Source organism: Musca autumnalis, unplaced genomic scaffold, assembly GCF_047663935.1.
Source record: "Musca autumnalis isolate F117 unplaced genomic scaffold, ASM4766393v1 scaffold_1, whole genome shotgun sequence".
NCBI lineage: Eukaryota > Metazoa > Arthropoda > Insecta > Diptera > Muscidae > Musca > Musca autumnalis.
The window spans coordinates 166,074,324-166,092,875 of NW_027411644.1; the positions used below are offsets into that span (position 1 = coordinate 166,074,324).

The window sequence follows — 18,552 nt, forward strand, 5'->3', positions numbered from 1 at the left end:
CATGTTCGTGCCTAATTTTTTAAGCACGCGCCCATCTCTAGTATTGAAACAATTTTTTTCCCAAAATACGTATGTATTTAGGGGGTTTTAACAATTTTCGCGTTTTAAGCGGTAATGATTAGGATTAAAAATCAAAAGTTTTGCGGAGGTGATACTAAGAGGAATGGATCGACATTGACCGTTATGGAAGTGGATCTCCAGCCACAGCATATGGTGCCATAGGGGGTTTTTACACTCTTCGGGCTGTTTGCTCAAGAAGTATGGACTTGCCCCCAATAAAACTTTTACCAAGCGAATGCAACTTGCTTCAACAAAAATCAAAGTGATTCGATATCAGGCCTTAAAGTGAACTTATCCGAAATTTTGTGCGGATGGTAATATATGGAAAATGTGGTCATTACGCCTTGTTATTACGGGAAATAATGAATAAATAATTAAATAAATAAATAATTAAATAAATAAATAAATCAATAAATAAATAAATACATAAATACATAAATAAATAAATAAATAAATAAATAAATAAATAAATAAATAAATAAATAAATAAATAAATAAATAAATAAATAAATAAATAAATAAATAAATAAATAAATAAATAAATAAATAAATAAATAAATAAATAAATAAATAAATAAATAAATAAATAAATAAATAAATAAATAAATAAATAAATAAATAAATAAATAAATAAATAAATAAATAAATAAATAAATAAATAAATAAATAAATAAATAAATAAATAAATAAATAAATAAATAAATAAATAAATAAATAAATAAATAAATAAATAAATAAATAAATAAATAAATAAATAAATAAATAAATAAATAAATAAATAAATAAATAAATAAATAAATAAATAAATAAATAAATAAATAAATAAATAAATAAATAAATAAATAAATAAATAAATAAATAAATAAATAAATAAATAAATAAATAAATAAATAAATAAATAAATAAATAAATAAATAAATAAATAAATAAATAAATAAATAAATAAATAAATAAATAAATAAATAAATAAATAAATAAATAAATAAATAAATAAATAAATAAATAAATAAATAAATAAATAAATAAATAAATAAATAAATAAATAAATAAATAAATAAATAAATAAATAAATAAATAAATAAATAAATAAATAAATAAATAAATAAATAAATAAATAAATAAATAAATAAATAAATAAATAAATAAATAAATAAATAAATAAATAAATAAATAAATAAATAAATAAATAAATAAATAAATAAATAAATAAATAAATAAATAAATAAATAAATAAATAAATAAATAAATAAATAAATAAATAAATAAATAAATAAATAAATAAATAAATAAATAAATAAATAAATAAATAAATAAATAAATAAATAAATAAATAAATAAATAAATAAATAAATAAATAAATAAATAAATAAATAAATAAATAAATAAATAAATAAATAAATAAATAAATAAATAAATAAATAAATAAATAAATAAATAAATAAATAAATAAATAAATAAATAAATAAATAAATAAATAAATAAATAAATAAATAAATAAATAAATAAATAAATAAATAAATAAATAAATAAATAAATAGATAAATAAATAAATAAATAAATAAATAAATAAATAAATAAATAAATAAATAAATAAAATAGACAAACATGTTGAACTTTTGCAAGGAAGGTGCCTTAAGGCTTCAACAAAAATCAAAGTGATTCCAGAGCAGGTCTAAAAGTGAACTTATCCGAAATTTTGTGTGGGAGTTACCGAAAGGAGTGGACAAATATAGTCCATATTCGAACCTGATCTATACCTGGTAGATATATTAGGATGTGTAAAATATGGACCAAATCGGTCACTCCCTTCAAGAGTTATCGGGCGCACAATTCTTCCGAACATTTTTGAACTTTTGTTGGGGAGGTACCTGAAGGAGTGGACCGATATGGCTTATCTTGGAACTTAAACTAAGTTTATACAAACTATTACGAAGGCCAAATTTAGCACCAAATCGGCCGATCCGTTCGAGAGTTATCTTGCGCTCCAACAACTATACATGGTGTCATAGGTGTTTTTTGCAATTTTCAGGCTATTTTGTCAGGAAGTATTGGGGGCAGTGAATACAAGTTGTTGCAACAAAAATCAAAGCGATTCGAGCGCTGCACAGTGGATCCACCCATTGGCCAAAAATAAAAAAATGAATGTCAAAATTTTGGTACAACATCTGGCAACTCTGACAGCTATGACGTGGACCTTCTTAAAAAAATATAACAATTTTTGTTTGATTCGAACGCGATCTTCTTAAGAATAGCTTCAAAAGTCGGAACATTTGACTAATATTTTTTTGTGAGTACAACCTATATTTCAAGTGCAAGTAAATATATTCAAAATATCGCGAACTAATACGTACAGCAAAATATTATAGTGAGATTTGAAGGAGGAGGTAATAGCTTAATTTTCATTAAAAAATAGTGTTTTAGCGTGTTGTGGAATTCTAGTTAGCTGCATATTTTCTTAGTGTATTTTGTAATGCCAATTCGATCATATACTTAAATTTGACTTAAGGTTTTTGTAATGATGCCCACTAGTGTCCACCTCGGGAATAATTTTCCAAAGTAGTTCATGGTTTTAAGATTATTCTGTAATAAAATCAGCTGCCATCTAGTGCCAGACTATAAAAGTTGGACCGGTGACTAAAGCTGCCCTAGAATAGTGTTTCTATGGGTATATTAGGGTATAACTCTGTTATCTGACCACATACAGTAAGATAATTGGAATCAGTGGCAAGATGTTGAAATCTTCTTCCAAATTTGTCTAACGTTGGCGGAACGTGCCTTCCAGGAAGAACAACGTCAAATTATATTAAAAAATATATTAAAAACTTTACCAATTTTCAGATAAAAGTGTTGATTTTTTTTAAATCCGCTAAATTGCTTGGATTTTATGTTGTTTTAGAGATTCCTTCATGTCATTTTGTATTAACAGCATAAAACAATTTTTACCGTACACCCCCTCCAGAGGGGAAAGGGGGTGAATGTTACGCTCGTGGTTTCTTAAAACACTCTTCGCAGCAGCACAATGCTATAACCGGCGCACTGGCTTGATTTTTACACTCTAAATATTTTTGGCCACTTTCTCCATACAAGTAGATCCACTGCGCGTTGTTCCTGAATTGAACCGAAATTTTGTGTGTGAGTTACCCGAAGGAGTGGATCGATTACGTCCATATTGTAACCTCATCTAAGTCTGGTAGAAATTTCTGGATGTGCAAATTATGGACTTAATCGGTTACTCCCTTTAAGAGTTATTGTGCGCACAAATTTTCCGAACATTTTCGAACTTTTGTGGAGGAAGTACCCGAAAGAGTGGGCCCATATGGCCCATCTTCGAACTTAAACTTAGTTTAGGCAAAATATTACGATACCGAAAATTTGGTTCGAATCGGTTGATCCATTCGAGTGTTATCGCGCGCACCAGCCCGACAGACGGACGGACATTGCTAAATCGACTCCAAATTGTCTGAAACGGATTTCGTCCAAACATACCTGGGGCCTACAACCATTATTTCGATGGGGTACATTTTACCCGTACGAAAGTGTATAACCCTCGTTAGCATAAATGCTAAGGGTATAAAAATAAAACGGTATGTTGTTAAAATGGGTATACCAACAATAGAGGCATCGACTAATATCTGCAATTTCCTAGTAATATCTTGGTTTTTTTGTGGGGATTTTTTATACATAGAGTAACCCATTTTATACATAGAGTAAGTATTTAATAATTAGTGTGACGTGAACATGGTTTGGACTGAGGGGGACAAGGACCCCCTAATAAGGATGATGCTAGAGAATAAGGGCTCCTCACCGTTCTTCATCATCCCAACTACCAGAATGTCTCGATGCTATAAGAATATGCATTCACACGATTTACCCGTGTTCATTACAAATTGCCGAAACTTTTTTATATCGGAAGTTTGCCCAAAATGTTTACCGACATACAATGTAGATTTCTACATATCCACTGGTTTATGTGTTATAATTTTTGCACGTTAAACCTAAGGGTATTTCCACAGTGTGCCATTCTCACAATAAGAACGATTTCATAGCAAGTTTATACTAAATGTAATATACTACTAATCAGTTTAATGGACACTTTTTATGATAAATAGCATAAACAACACACTGCTAAACTGGTTTAATAGTGCCCAACTAAGAAAATGTTGTTAAAACGAAATAAAACATTAAGTATCGGACATATTAACATGAACAAATTATCGAAAAGCAATAAAGAATAGATAAGGGTGGTGTAGCGAAGAAGGCACGGCACGCCTGTGTGTCCAGCAACATCAAATATTCAACTTCAAACTACAGAGCTATGCAAATTTTCTGCATTTCGTATTGTGAAATTTAACTTAGAAAAAACGTAGTGAAGCAAAAATGATTAAAATTGTAATTGGACCAAAACCCAAGGAGAGCTATTAAATTTCATTGAAAACCGAAACTAGTGCGTTTTATATAAATACTGGCAGTTGTCGAATTGAAAGATCAAATATTAACTAAAGCTTCTGAGATCAGTATTAAACTCGTTATAAAATACAATGCGTGCCTTTATTGTGAGTTCCCCTGTTTGGTTTTCTAACAGAATTTTCTGTATAGCAACTAAATATTCTTTTTTATACATTTTAGGTTTTTTGTTTCCTGGCCACAGCCTATGCCGCTAGTGTTGGCTATGATTATGAAAGACAAGGCAGTGCTTCTACCGCTTCTATTGTAAACGGTGGTTTCATTGACAATGGTGCTTTTGGTGGTGTCGCTGGAAACGGGGATATTGGTGGTGGTTTCGGAAGCAATGGTGGTGTAGTTAGCTCCGGTTTTGGCGCCAACGGTTTGGTTGGTGCATACTCCGCTCCTAGTGAACTCACAAAAGAATTCTACACATTTACGGCTCCAGAAGATTCCTTCAAAGATACCTTCACAGGACCCGAACAATACAGTAACACCTTAAAACGTGGCATTCGTGTAATCTTCATCAAGGGTCCCGAAAACTCAGGACTTGACAATGCTGCTCTTCAATTGGCCAAATCTGTGAACGAACAAAGAACAGCCATTTATGTACTCACCAAACAAGCCGATATCAGTAATTTGGCCAACAAATTGAACAGTTTGGACCAAACCATTCATAGTCATCCAGAGGTACATTTTGTCAAGTACCGTACCCAAGCTGATGCTGAAAATGCTCAACGCGTCATCCAATCACAATACGATGCTTTGGGAGGCAGAACTAACATTTTCAATGGAGGTATTGCTCCCGTATTGGAATTTGCTTCCAGTGCATCTCAAACCCAAGTTCCTGAGCCAACGAATGCCTATTTACCAGTCAGTAAACGTGAATAGATTAATGCTTAGTATCTTGTGAAATTAGCTGTACTACATTAATTATCATTTAGTATTAATATAACAAATAAATAAATTTTTAAACAAATGCTTTATCTTATTTGTTAGCATAACTTTAGGCGCAACATAAATATGTAAATGTATAAGAGTTTGGGCAAGAAGCCACATTCTTCTCTCGCGCCGTAAAAGTATTAATATTTTGTTTCTTACCAAAATATAGATCGGAAGAAGATCATTTTAAAAGCTAAAAACGTACAGTGCTGCTCAAAACATTTGCAACTAAGATAACTGTATCACATTTAAACTATTTTTAGGGACATTTTGAGTTTTGAAATTCTTTATAGATTTAAGATTTAACAAGTAAAAAAGCGTTAAGTTCGGCCGAGCCGAACTTTTCATACCCTCCACCATAAAATATTCTGAACTAAAATGGAATAATTAGTTTCATTCCTGTCCCCAACTTTAAGTGGGTATGTTAAAATGTCAGATAATGTACATAAAATGCTTCATTCGGGAGGCCCTTTTTTATGGTGCCTATATCTAACTATGTATGTTGACAATTTTTGGTGGGCTAGAAATTGGGAGGTACCGTTATATAGGGGTTCTAATAAAACATGGACCTATGTTGACAGTTTTTGATAGAAGCCTTTAATGTCAAATAACTCCTAATTCGGTTAAAAATTGCAGCTAGAATCCTCAAAATACCGAAAATCGGTACATAACGTGGGAACTTCAAATGTCATTAACAGCTAGTTCGGAGGTATGTGGGCTATACGAAAATATGAACTTAAATGAACAATTTTTGTTGCAGAATTTTTGTTGGCTTTTAAATTTCAAATTACAGAAAGTTCGTCCAAAAAATAAAGCTAAGGTACAGAAAATCGGGAAGTTTGTTTTGGGGCTATACCAAAACATGGACCTACGTTGGTTACACATTTTAAGTAAAATCTTCAATGTACCGAAAAACGGGAAGTATCGTTATATTGGGGCTATGTTTAAAATTGTTGATGCAGATGTGTGGTGACCACAAAAACCTTCAGATGTCAAATTATAGTTAGTTCGGTTAAAAATTGTAGCTAAAATTGCAAAATTACTGAAAATTGGGAGGTTCATAATGTTCATAATTTTTTCGAATATAAGTTTTTTGGTCAGTAAGAACCCTAAATATCAAATTATAGCTAATTCGGTCTAGAAATGTGACTTAAAACGTCAAAATACCTGAAATCAGGCGGTAACGTTATATGGGGGCTATTGCAAAACATGGACCTATGTCCACTAGTTATGTAAGTTTATTGACATTTAAGAACCCTAAATGTCAATTTATAGCTAAATCGGTCTGAAAATGTAGCTAAAAACGTCAAAATACCGTAAATCGGGGGTACCTTTATATGGGGGCTATACCAAAACGTGGACCTATGTTCACAACTTTTGTTATAAAAGTTTATTTACACTTAAGAACCCCCTGTTTTTGTAACTTATTTTTGTTCGTTCGTCTATATTCGTAATAATTTAGGCATTCATAGCTCAGACCCCAGATGACATACACATCTAATTTTTCGTATACCCGTTCCATATATCGTTAAGGATTCCTCATTTAAAAATCAAAGCTCTACATTTGCGCTAAAGCGAGTAAATCGATCTACAAAATTTGACAATTCGTGTGAGACGAATAAATTTTTTTACAAAAACTGGGGGTAAATGTCATTTTATAGCCAAATCGGTGTGAAAATGTAGCTAAAAACGTGAAAATATCGTAAATCGAGGGGCACCGTTATATGGCGGCTATACCAAAACGTGGACCTATGTCCACAAGTTTTGTTATATAAGTTTATTGACATTAAAGAACCCTAAATGTCAAATTATAGCCACATCGGTCTGAAAATGTAGCTAAAAACATCAAAATACCGTAAATCGGGGGGTACTGTTATATGGGGGCTATACCAAAACGTGGACCGATATAGCCCATCATCGAACTTGGCCTGCCTGCAAACAAAAGACGCATTTTCCCAAAATTTCAGAGAATTTTGGTGGAAAGGTGTGGTGACCACTAAGAACTTCAAATGTCAAATGTTCAAATTACAGCTAATTCGGTTAAAACTTGCAGGTAAACATCTCAAAATACCGAAAATCGGGAGGTACCGTTATATGGGGCTATACCAAAACATGTACCTATGTTCATATTTTTTTCGAATATAAGTTTTTTGGTCACTAAGAACCCTAAATATCAAATTATAGCTAATTCGGTCTAGAAATGTGACTTAAAACGTCAAAATACCTGAAATCGGGCGGTAACGTTATATGGGGGCTATTCCAAAACATGCACCTATGTCAACTAGTTTTGTTATATAGGTTTATTGACACTTAAGAACCCTAAATGTCAATTTATAGCTAAATCGGTCTGAAAATGTAGCTAAAAACGTCAAAATACCGTAAATCGGGGGTACCGTTATGTGGGAGCTATACCAAAACGTAGACCTATGTCCACAACTTTTGTTATATAAGTTTATTGACACTTAAGAACCCTAAATGTCAAATTATAGCTACATCGGTCTGAAAATGTAGCTAAAAACTCAAAATACCGTAAATTGGGGGGTACCGTTATATGGGGGCTATACCAAAACGTGGACCGATATATCCCATCATCGAACTTGACCTGCCTGCAAACAAAAGACGCATTTTCCCAAAATTTCAGCGTCCTATCTCAATTTTTGTGGATGCTAGAGTGATTACCACAGACGGACGGACGGACGTGCACAGATCGACTCAGAATTTTACCCTGATCAAGAATATTTTGTTTTTTCAAAATAGTCTGGCTTAATCCCATTGTTGTTGTTTTAATATTTTAAAACAACTATTTTATTAGTGGAAAAGATTTGGCATTGCTCGCCAAGGGGTAAGGCAGGGAATACTATAGTTTCGATCCACGCCACTGGATCTCATCAGTTCCCTTGTTTCTTGTTTGTGGATATTCTCCACCGAAGTTATTTTTCAATAACTTCTTCAACAAGAAACTTTTTATACCCAAACATCAATCGTCAGCTCGAAGCATAAAGGTAAGCAAAGAAAAAAGTTCAATGAGAAGTTTTTCCTTGGCAACCTCATACAACTCCGACGAAAGTGTATGCGTGGATCGAAACTATAGTATTCCCTGCCTTACCCCTTGGCGAGCAATGCCAAATCTTTTCCACTAATAAAATAGTTGTTTTAAAATATTAAAACAACAACAATGGGATTAAGCCAGACTATTTTGAAAAAACAAAATTGCAAACGCTATCCCAATAAAAAAACGCCACAATGCTTCAAATTGATCAAGAATATATATACTTTATAGGGTCGCAAATGAGTATTTCAATGCGTTACAAACGGAAAAACAAACTTAATATACCCTCCATACTATGGTGGAGGGTATAAAAATGATTATTTAGTTGTAAACACTTAAGTTACAGACATGTGTGAAATATTTGAGAATCACGTGTTTTAGCCTGCTCAAAAACATGCAATACCGTGGTTCGAATATTTATTACCTAATTTTTGTTGAGTGTTTTGTATTGATTGGCATAAGTTGATTTGTAATCACAAGAAGGGGATAAATAAGCTTTCATGGGGAATACATTTTATTCCGCCTATGTTAAATTTTGACAGACAAGTATGCCGAAAACAAGACATTTCTAATTTTTTAAGAAAAACTAAAGTTATGGTCCGAAATTTGTATCAAAGATGTCCAAAAATAAACATATTTAATTTAATATTTAAAATTAAGCTGTATACCGCGAAGAAAGTACTAAAATCGCCATAAGACGGAAAGGAGGTGAATGTACAACTATATCTACTGCAGGGGATAATAAAATAATGTTGCGAATTATTGAGCAGATCTCTCAGAAGTCATCAACAGGTGTTAAATAAAGGCTTTACATCGATAAATCTATACAAAACCCTCCGATACATGCAGTAGATACCGGTGAACTAATACGGGCAAATTTTAGAAAGACAGTCATTTTCAGGAAAAATACGAATTTTCATACAAATTTTGCAAAAAATGTTTGGAATTGTCTTTGGAATTATAAAATCGCGTAATTTTTGCCGACATAAATCAAGATTTGAGTTATATGACTTGAAACTTAATGACTTAAAACTTTCATCTACGGACAGATCGACACAATTGTTGAACTTTTGTGGAGGAGGTAATATAAAGAGAAGATCTATTTCGGCCATTTAATAAGTTAAACTAAATTTGGACAAAATATTAGGAAATCCAACATTTGGAAAAATTTGGTTGCCCCGTTTAAGGAATATCGTTCATACCATTTTAATGACATTTTTTAAATATTGGAGGGGAGTACATGAAATATTGGAGGGGAGTACATCGAATTGAAACTAAGCTTGGACACCTTTTGGGTTGTTTTCTCAAGAAGTATGGACTTGCCCCTGAAAAGGCATTTACCGTCGTATATGAGGCAGCGAATGCAAGTAGCTTCAACAGAAATCGAAGTGATTCAATAGCAGGTCTTAAACTGAATACATCCAAAATTTTGTGTGGGAGGTATTCGAATGAGTGGACAAATATAGTCCATATTCAAACCTGATATACATATGGCAGATATATTAGGATATGTAAAGTATTGGTTACTCCCTTCAAGAGTTAACGTACGCACAATTTTTCCGAACATTTTTGAACTTTTGTGGGGGAGGTACCTGAAGGTGTGGACCGATATCTTCGAACTTATACTAAATCCATGTTTATATTATAGCCATTTGCTGGGTTAACCTTCTTAATGAGGATTTATTTGACGTATAAGCAAAGGAATTGACATTTGAAACCCTGTGGGTTTGTTAAATTCGGTTATAAAATATTACCATGGCCAAATTTTGAACCGAGTCTGCATATCCGTTCAAGAGTTATCTTGCACTCCAACCACTACACACGGTGTCATAGGGTTTTTTTTTCATCTATCAGGCTGTTTTCTCAGGAAGTATGGACTTGCCCCTAATGAGACATGTACCGCCGTAAGCGGGCAGTGAATACAAGTTGCTACAGCAAAAATCAAAGAGATTCAAGAGCAGGTCCTAACTGTAGTTTTCCGAAATTTTGTGTGGGATTGAGTCCATAATAGAACCTCATCTAAGTCTGTTAGAATTTTCACGTTGTACAAAGGATGGACCAAATCGGTTACTCACTTCAAGAGTTATCGTGCGCAGACATTTTCGGAACATTTTCGAACTTTTGTGGGGGAGGTATCGGAAGGAGTGGACCGATATAACCCATCTTCGAACTTAAAATAAAAAAAAATATTGCGAAAGCCAAATTTTGGACCAAATCGGTTCATCCGTTCGAAAGTTATCGTGCGCACCAGCCAGCCAGACGGGCAGACCTTGCTAAATCGACTCCAAGTTGTCTGAAACCATTATTTCGATGAGGCAAAATTTGCCCGTATGAAAGTGTATATACCCTCTTTAGCATAAATGCTGAGGGTACAATTAGCGTAAATGCTGAGGGTATAAATATTAGAATTGACGATTTTTAGAAATCATGTTGGTCGTCACATAACATGATATTTCTCACAAGGACTTGTAATTATGAGTTTCGGAACCTCGGGATGGGGTCCAACACGCTGGCTTTTTTCAATATAGTACATACATATATGTATGTATTAACTAAATGCTGAATATTTGAATTTCAATGCCGAATGAACTATGCGGTAACATTCAAGTTGAAGGGTCGATATATTGGAATGTGCCATTGTACATTTTGGATTTGGAAATCCATTATTTGATCAATCGATGAAGAAGTTAGAATCAAACATTTTGTAAACAAGACCCTTCTTGCAGAAAGTTTTCGGCAAAAGTCGATGTTTCGATATAGTGTAAATATTAGTTTATATTTTTAGTCACAATAATTATCCTTGCAGACATTTTTTAGTGAAGGTTAAATTTTTATGCCAAATGTGTGTCCATTTTAACACGGCGATCTGCTTCTTCTTGGTCACCGCTATATAGTAAGCGATCTTTCGAATATGGAATATGTGGATATCACATCCTCATAAAAATCATATTTTTATTTAATGTCACAAATCATGAAATGGACACCGAAAACTTTCCCAAATATTCCGCAAAATTCGTTTTCATTTATTTTAAATATTTTAAATCATGGCACAAAATGCCAGTACTGGCAAGACAATAGCAAAAATACAAACCTTTTTCACAAATATATTTATAAATTTTTAAATACCCCCCATACCATTGCTATCACAAACGATCCGTTTTCGAATGTTTTTCGATAGTTTTGCGGATATTTTGTTCGAAAACGACACTCGAGAACGAATTAAAAACGATTCATTCGTCGCTCAGTTTGTGGCAGGAAAACCTTCGAATTCGAATGTCGTTAATAATATTATTAGTGAATGAAAGATGATAGTTTTTACGATAGTGCCGAAAAAGCATTTTTGGCGGAGTTTCAGTGTTATGACGTGTTTAACTCTATCTGACGTCTCTTGATATTTTTGTTATGTACCTTTTTCTTCTTTGTAATGTTTGCGATTCAATGCGTGTAACAGTTTATAAACATTGTTGTCTTGTATTTGTATCCAAGCTATATGTTGTGTGTATAAGTTCGATACATTGGTTACGGCAATGTATACGTTCGATACTTTGTTTCCCCTTCCCAGCATTCCAATTAACTACGTTAATTGGCCGCTCTTTCGAGCTCTATGGGGAAATCTTCTCTGCACATCTTCCAGGAGCCTTATTCGCCTTGTTCGGATTGTAGGAGAGAGTTAGCTCTTTTCTACTACCTCTCCTGGAAAGCTTTATTCGCATAGTTCGGATGCAGAGGGGCGCTTTCCAATGCTGCGGTCGTAGTTGATTGTCACGGCCTTATTATCGTTATTCTGCCCACCTGAAACTTCACTTGTTCTTTCGCCTTCGTAGAAATCACACGCATAAAGGTAAAGTCTTGTTTCTTTGAAACCCACCAACTTACAACAAAGATATAAAAATAAACGTACATAAAATTACATACACCAATTTGTTTTTATTTCTTTTTTTTTTGTTTCGCAAACACTTGTATCACGCCAACATTGTGTTTATGATCACTTCTTGTTAATATTATAAGTAGTATTTATATCGAAAATATTTGAAAAAAGCAAATGGGAATTTTTCACGAACTACATAAAATTATTTTTTAAAACGTAAAAAATTTCCGAAGTAAAAAATGTTTCTCGAAAAAATTTTTCTTGTGAAGAAAAAAACATTCGCAAAATGTTCTAAAATGATATCGTTTTTAAACTTTTGACGAACAAAAGACCAACGTGCTTGTGTACACCCGAAAAACATTTGCCAATCCTTCGACAGTGATATCGTTTTCGAAAGTTGTGCCGGACATTCGAATAATATCCGCACTTGGTATGGGGGCAGAGAAAAGTATGAATGTATTGGTGAAAATGGTTTGTAACTTTGCTATTCCCCCCATACCATTGCTATCGCAAACGATTCGTTTTCGAATGTTTTTCGATAGTTTTGCGGATATTTTGTTCGAAAACGACACACGAGAAGGAATTGAAAACGTTTCATTCGTCGCTCAGTTTGTGGCAGGAAAACCTTCGAATTCGAATATCGTTAATAATATTATTAGCGAATGAAAGATGATAGTTTTTACGATAGTGGCGAAAAACATTTTTTGTGGAGTTTCTTGATGTTTCTGTTATGTATCTTTTCCGTTTTTATTTCTTTATGTTTGCGACTCGATATGTAACTGTTGATAAACATTGTTGTCTTGTGTATGGCAACTAGAGATGGGCGCGTGCCTAAAAAATTAGGCACGAACATGCACGAACACGGACCGAAATTTTTATGCACATTCACGCACAAACACGGCGTTTATCGAGAAGGCACGAACACGCACACTCACGCACGAAATTACAAAAAAGAGGAATCGATATAGGTGTACATTTATTTGTTCAACAAATATTCATATGGGGTTTTCTGAGTGAAATCGAGCACTTTTTATATTTTTGCTGTGGTGCTGCTGTTCATCAACAAAACATTTCAGTATATTTTCTGTTTTTTTTTTTTTCGACCAACGGCTCCAGAGATATCGCGCCTTGAAAAGGTCGAATTCTGTAAAAACTATATGCAAAGAAATACTCATAACTTCTTTAATATTGGTCCAATTTGAAAAAAATCTTTTTTAATATATTTTGTTGTATTTAATAAAAAATAGAAAACAGTTTGGCATAGTGGACTTGAATTCAATTTTCGCGATTTAATATTTAAAATCAATTTTTAACAATGACCCATTCGATTTTCTTGCAATTTTTTTGTACAAAACTACTATCAATTACAAAAATTTTAAATTCTACTTGGTAGTGGGATTAGAATGATTACTATTTTTATTATTACAGTGTTTTTACAGTGTTTTATTTAACTTGCTTTGGTGTGTGTTTAGTTCAAATCTGGTAACTCATTTTTAACACGGTTGCAGTTGACCAAACGAACTAAAACTTTGCACACATTTCAGATTTGGATGACAATACACGAATATGAACTCAAAATCAATATTGGTCCATTTTTACACTGTTTTACAGTGTTTTATCTAATTTGCTTTTCAAATCTGGTAACTCATTTTTCACACAGTTGCAGTTGACCAATCGAACTTAAAAATTGCACACATTTCAGATTTGGATGACAATACATGAATATGAAATCAAAACCAATATTGGTCCATTCTGACAGTGTTTTTACGGTGTCTAAATTAACCCCCTTTTCAAATCTGGTAACTGATTTTTAAAACGGTTGCAGTTGACCAATCGAAGTAAAACTTTGCACTCTTTTTAGATTTAGATGACAATATGTGAATATGAAACCAAAATCAATATGGGTCCTTTTTTGCCTATAGCCCTTATATAACGGTACCACTCGATTTCCGGTGTTTTGCTTTTCAAATCTGGTAACTCATTTTCACACAGTTGCAGTTGACCAATCGAACTAAAACTTTGCAAACTTTTCAGATTTGGGTGACAATACATGAATATGAAATCAAAACCAATATTGGTCCATTTTTACAGTGTTGTAGAGTGTTCAATATTACATGCTTTTTAAATCTGGTAACTCATTTTTAACACAGTTGTAATTGACCAAGCGAACTAAAACTTTGCACACTTTTCACATATGGATGACAATACATGAATATGAAATCAAAACCAATATTGGTCCATTTTTACACTGTTTTACAGTTTTTTATCTAATTTGCTTTTCAAATCTAGTAACTCATTTTTCACACAGATGTAGTTGACCAATCAAACTAAAACTTTGTACACTTTTCAGATTGGGATGACAATACTTGAATATGAAACCAAAAACCAATATGGGTCCATTTTTTCCTGTAGTTCCCATCCAGCGGTACCACTCGATTTAAGGTATTTTATCGTCATTTTAAGCCCGTATTGCCTGTTTTTTGACAACTAGGGTTTCCAATGGTACAGAAACGTACCCATTAAAAATTATGGACATAGGTCCACGTTTTGGTATAGCCCCCATATAGCGGTACCGCCCGATTTCAAGTGTTTTAAGGATTTTATCTTCATTTTTAGACAGAATTGGCTGTAACTTGGCATTTGGAGTTCCCAATGGTCCAGAAACTTCCCCGCCAAAAATTATGGACATAAGTCCAGGTTTTGGTATAGAGTTTATATAACGGTACTACACGATTTCAGGCATTTTAAAGTTTTTATCTAAATTTTCAGCCTAAATTGACTATAATTTTGTTCTCAGTGGTAAAAAAAAATATTTACTAAAAGGTTAAAAATAAAAAACAATTTAAAAAAAATTAAGTTTCAGTGTTTTATTTAGAAAAGCACTTAAAACTAGAAAATAATTTGTCGCTTAGCCTCAATAAATATATTCTTTCTCATGATGGAATCTCTCAAATAAAACGGTTGCATTCAAATTATAAATGGTGGCAAAATTAAGCGGGAAGCGTTTTATTTGGGAGATTCCATCGTGAGAAAGAATATATTTATTGAGGCTAAGCGACAAATTATTTTTTAGTTTTAAGTGCTTTTCTAAATAAAACACTGAAACTTAATTTTTTTTAAATTGTTTTTTTTTCTTATTTTTTTAAATTTGTCAATATAATTTTTCCTTTATACCAGTGTGAAACATTAAACATCGCAAAAAACAGAGTTATTTTTCGATTTTGAAAATGCATTAGCAATTATTGTACCAGCCGGAAAATAAACTAACAAAGCTGATGATCAAATAACTACAACTCGGAGATTATATGACTGAGCATCCGAGCCAAATAATCTACCAAATATTTAAGGGATTTTTTGCCAGAAGATTATTATTTAGATACGAAAGAGGATTTGAATGTGAAATATGTACGTAATGTTTAAACATATCGCGGGCAAAAAAAAACTCCATTCTGTAATACCCACTAATGCTGGTACACCAATTTCTAAACCATTCTTAAAATCGCAAAATAAAGATGTTTTCGATAAAGTCTTAAATAAAACAGCAACACAAATGTAAATAAATGCAACTTATTATATTTTGGTAAATAACATATTTTGCGCAGTGGTATATAGAAAAACGTTATTGACAAATATTAAAAAATTTAGAAAAAATAGTTATTATTCGAATCCCACTACCAAGTAGGACATACAATTTTTGTAATTGATCGTAGTTTTATACAAAAAATGTTCAAGAAAATCGAAGGTGTCAATCATTGTTAAAAGTTGATTTTAAATATTAAATCGCGAAAATTGCATCCAAGCCAACTGTGCCCAATTTTTTACTATTTTCTATTAAATAGGTGACAAAACAACAAAACATACTAAAAAAGATTTTTTTCAAATCGGACCAATATTAAAGAAGTTAGTTTTCACAGAATTCGACCTTTTCGCGAAACCCCGGAGCCGTTGGTCGAAAAAATCAGAAAATATACTGAAATGTTTTGCTGATGATCAGCATCACCACAGCAAAAAAAAAGGATATAAAAAGCCTCTTATTGAAAAAGTGTCGGATTTCACTCAGAAATACCCATATGTACTTCTAATTTTTCTATTCTTATTTAATTTCTATTCTTATTTAAAAACATTATTTTCTGCAAGTTAGAACTCAAAAGCCTAGTTCGTTTTCGTTGTGAATATTTCCAGATATGGAAAAAATCTCCGGCTCGTTGCTGAGCTGACGGGTATAGCCAAAAATTTCCTGGCTAATTGTTTTAAATATTTTAGATTAGACTGTTTCCAAAAGTTTAAAACATCACTCTGGCTAGATACGGCACTCGATAATAAGTATCAATTTCTGTATCAATTGGAGACTTTTAAATTTTTCGTCTTTTTGCCATTTTGGTCCAAAAACTCTGAAAATTCGTGTAAATGTGGCATTGTAATTTCCTGCTCTTCATTAGAAAACTCTATGTTCTCACTTTGTATATCAAGTAACATTGCTTTTACATTAGCTAATAAAAATGCATCTCCTTATACGGCGGAAATAAAAATGTCCCTATAAAATGTCATTGTTGGTACAAATCGTTTAAGAAATGATTGTTTTGTTTTAGCTTTCAAATCTTTCATGAATTGAGTCTTTCAGACCAAAGAGCAAAAATGTGCATAGTAGGGTACTTTTCCGAGCTTAATTTTTCGGAATACTCTTTGAATATTTTATGAAAAGAGAGTATATTGCGTTAACCCTCTGTGTTTGTGTTTGCTTCTCTCATGAACAAAACAAATTGCAAACAAACATCATCTTTTTTTTCACTAATACTCTGGTCAGGCATGCCAAGTGTTCCGAGGTAAAAATCGCTACAGCCACATACGCACCATAGGTCTGTAGCGATTTTTACCTTATAAAAGTTGACATTCATGCCCAAACAGTGGTTTTTGTACGTCAAAAATCACCACAAGTAGCGGGAAAACCTCCAACTTGGCACCCCTGACTCTGGTCTCTCCATAAAAAAACGGCAATAAGTACCAGACTACAAAAACGAAGCAAATAATTTTAGGCATTTTTGGTCGGGTTTATATTCTTGTTCGATTTTCGGGTTTAGTATGGTCTCTTGCACGACTTCTAAAGGGAGACCAAAAATTTAGCACGATCGTGTCACATAGTGCATATCGTGTTTAGTCGTGTCGTGCAAAACCGTGTCGAACAAAAAAACACGATCACGCACGGCCAAAAATGTATTCCGGCACGACACGCACAAACACGGCGTTTTTCAAGAAGGCACGAACACGCACTACTCACGGCACGACACGCGCCCACCTCTAATGGCAACCTACCCATATGTTGTCTTTATCAACATTTATTGTACATATTATACGTAGCATTTATATCGAAATTATTTGAAAAAAGCAAATGGGAATATTTTGCAAAAAATATAATTTTTTTTTTGAAACAAAAAAAATTTTCAAAGTAAAAAATGTTTCTCGAAACAATTTTTCTTGTGAAGAATGTTCGAAAACGATATCGTTTTTAAACTTTTGACGAACAAAAGAACAACGTGCTTGTGTACACCCGAAAAGCATTTGCCAATTCTTCGAATGTGATATCGTTTTCGAAAGTTGTGCCGAACATTCGAATAATATCCGCAATTGGTATGAAGGGTTGTCTTGCCAGTACTGTCTGTGTGTAAACGCCTAGTTACCAAGGTAATTGTATCGTAAAGTTTTGAGTATGTTAACATACTCATAATTATGTCATAATTATGTCAAAATTTTATTTATGTTGTTGGGGAAATTACAACAAAAATATTTTTATAAAGGGGTTTGGCTTTTCATATTCGAACAGCTGGTATGACACCACTACTTTGGTAATTGTGCCATGTTTTAAATCAAATTAATTGCAGCAAACAAAACCATTTTTAGCTAAAAGTTCTAGAACTTTCAAATATTTATGTATGTGTGAATTGACAAAACAGAAACATAAAACGTCACATAAGGTTCGTTCACGGAGGGTTTTCGCTAACAATTTACAAAAAGTGTGGAGACATATTAAATCAACAATGGAACCTCCAAAGAAATGTGTTGAAAGACCAATTATTCTTCAAAATATTTGTTGCAAATTGTTGCGGATTTGTAGCGATTTTTTAGGTTTTATCCATTTCTGCCATGAGACCATTCCGAATTGGTGCAAATTATTAAAATCAGTTCAGCCGTTCTT

The 18,552-nt window shown here is 32.5% G+C and overlaps 1 protein-coding gene across 1 annotated transcript; it reads left to right on the forward strand.

The window, feature by feature from the left end:
• Window positions 1–4,598: 4,598 nt before the first annotated feature.
• Window positions 4,599–5,394, forward strand: LOC141390683 (uncharacterized). Its single transcript, XM_073963627.1, has 2 exons — window positions 4,599–4,613; window positions 4,687–5,394. The coding sequence occupies exons 1-2, from the start codon at window positions 4,599–4,601 to the stop codon at window positions 5,392–5,394; spliced, it is 723 nt and encodes a 240-aa protein (XP_073819728.1).
• Window positions 5,395–18,552: the final 13,158 nt, after the last annotated feature.